Source organism: Chaetura pelagica, unplaced genomic scaffold, assembly GCF_000747805.2.
Source record: "Chaetura pelagica isolate M959 unplaced genomic scaffold, ChaPel_1.0 scaffold125, whole genome shotgun sequence".
In the NCBI taxonomy this organism is placed as follows: domain Eukaryota; kingdom Metazoa; phylum Chordata; class Aves; order Apodiformes; family Apodidae; genus Chaetura; species Chaetura pelagica.
In genome coordinates, this window is record NW_009953392.1 from 62,573 (window position 1) to 63,843 (window position 1,271).

General features: G+C 63.5%; 1 protein-coding gene across 1 annotated transcript in view; it reads right to left on the reverse strand.

Annotated features, from left to right (window-relative positions):
* FUK (fucokinase) overlaps positions 1–1,271 on the reverse strand; it is a 15,206-nt gene that overhangs the window by 6,016 nt on the left and 7,919 nt on the right. The window contains exons 2-6 of the mRNA XM_009998311.1: positions 1,139–1,264; positions 926–998; positions 586–683; positions 365–445; positions 164–283 (exon numbers count right to left, since the gene is read on the reverse strand). Coding sequence (XP_009996613.1) covers positions 164–283; positions 365–445; positions 586–683; positions 926–998; positions 1,139–1,264 — 498 coding nt within the window. The remainder of the gene's footprint in view (positions 1–163; positions 284–364; positions 446–585; positions 684–925; positions 999–1,138; positions 1,265–1,271) is intronic.

Consider the following 1,271-nt stretch of genomic DNA (forward strand, 5'->3'; position numbering starts at 1 on the left):
CCCCCACCCCATACACACACCTCTCCCACCCCAACTCTGGGCAAACAGGCACCAGGAGCAGCAGCAGCGACCATGGGGACAGAGTGTCCTGTCCCCTCACAGAGGGGTTGTCACCTGGAGGGGTGGGGACAGAGGTGCTGTCCCCTCACAGAGGGGCTGTCACCTGGATGGGTGGTGCCCCCGAGTCCAGCCCCATGTAGGTGCAGGCATCCAGGGGAGGGATGACATGGGTGGCCAGAAGCTGCTCGGCGGCATCCGAGGAGAAGAAAACCACCCCACAGACCTGCCAGGGGCACAGCAGGGCTGAGGCTGCAGCTGTGGTGACATGAGGGACAGGGCCACCAACACCTGAGTCGTGTCATACCAGTGGGACAGTGCCATCAGGTCCTGCACACTCCTGGATCTGGGCCTCTGTGCCTTTGTAGATGATGTTGTGCACCAGCCCCTGAGAACAAGACCACCCCGAGGAGCTCTTTGGGGAGTCCCAAGCCAAGCAGCCATGGCAGGGCTGGGATCTTGGCACCCAAAGAGGGGGACCCCTGCACCTCCAAGGGATGTCCCTTGAATGGGGGAGCTGCTACCAACCTGCTCATCAGTGAGGTAGACCCCGTGGTTCCTGGCATAGGTCTGGCTGCCGGGCACTGCGATCACTCTGACACCCTGGAAGTTCTCCCAGTTGATCCCTGTGGAGAGGGACAGCAGACCAGTGGCCACTGGGGCTGTGCACATAACCCACACTGGGAACAACTGCCCCCAAAACGGGCCCAGAGGCAGTGACAGCAGCGTCCAACCTCTGCCACGGTGCTGCAGGCACAACACGGGTCAGCGATGTCACCTTCATGGGAGCACAGCTCCATCCCAGACCCACCTCTGCCCCCTGCCCTGAGCCCAACTGGGAGCTGGAGGCAAGGCTGGCACCACTCACCTGGTGCTGAGGGCACGGTGAGGAGCATGTCAGTGCTGCAGACCCACACCCCAGCTGGGGAACCCACGCAGAGCTGCCGGGAGAAAGGTCCACGTGCCCAGGGACGGCGTGGAAGGAGCTCATCCCTCCCAGGGCACCCAGCACCCTTCCCACCTTGCTGAAGGCACCCCAAAGGACCCCCCCCACAAGCCCCACCCTGCTGGCCACACAGACCCGGTGTGTCATGGTCCAGAGCAAACTGTCCAGGTTGCAGACCAGAGCTTCAGCTGGGGCACCAGGCTCCTCCACGGGCAGGCAGGTGAAGGCGCGGCCGCAGTCATCGAAGGAGAAGTCACGGCCCTGGCAG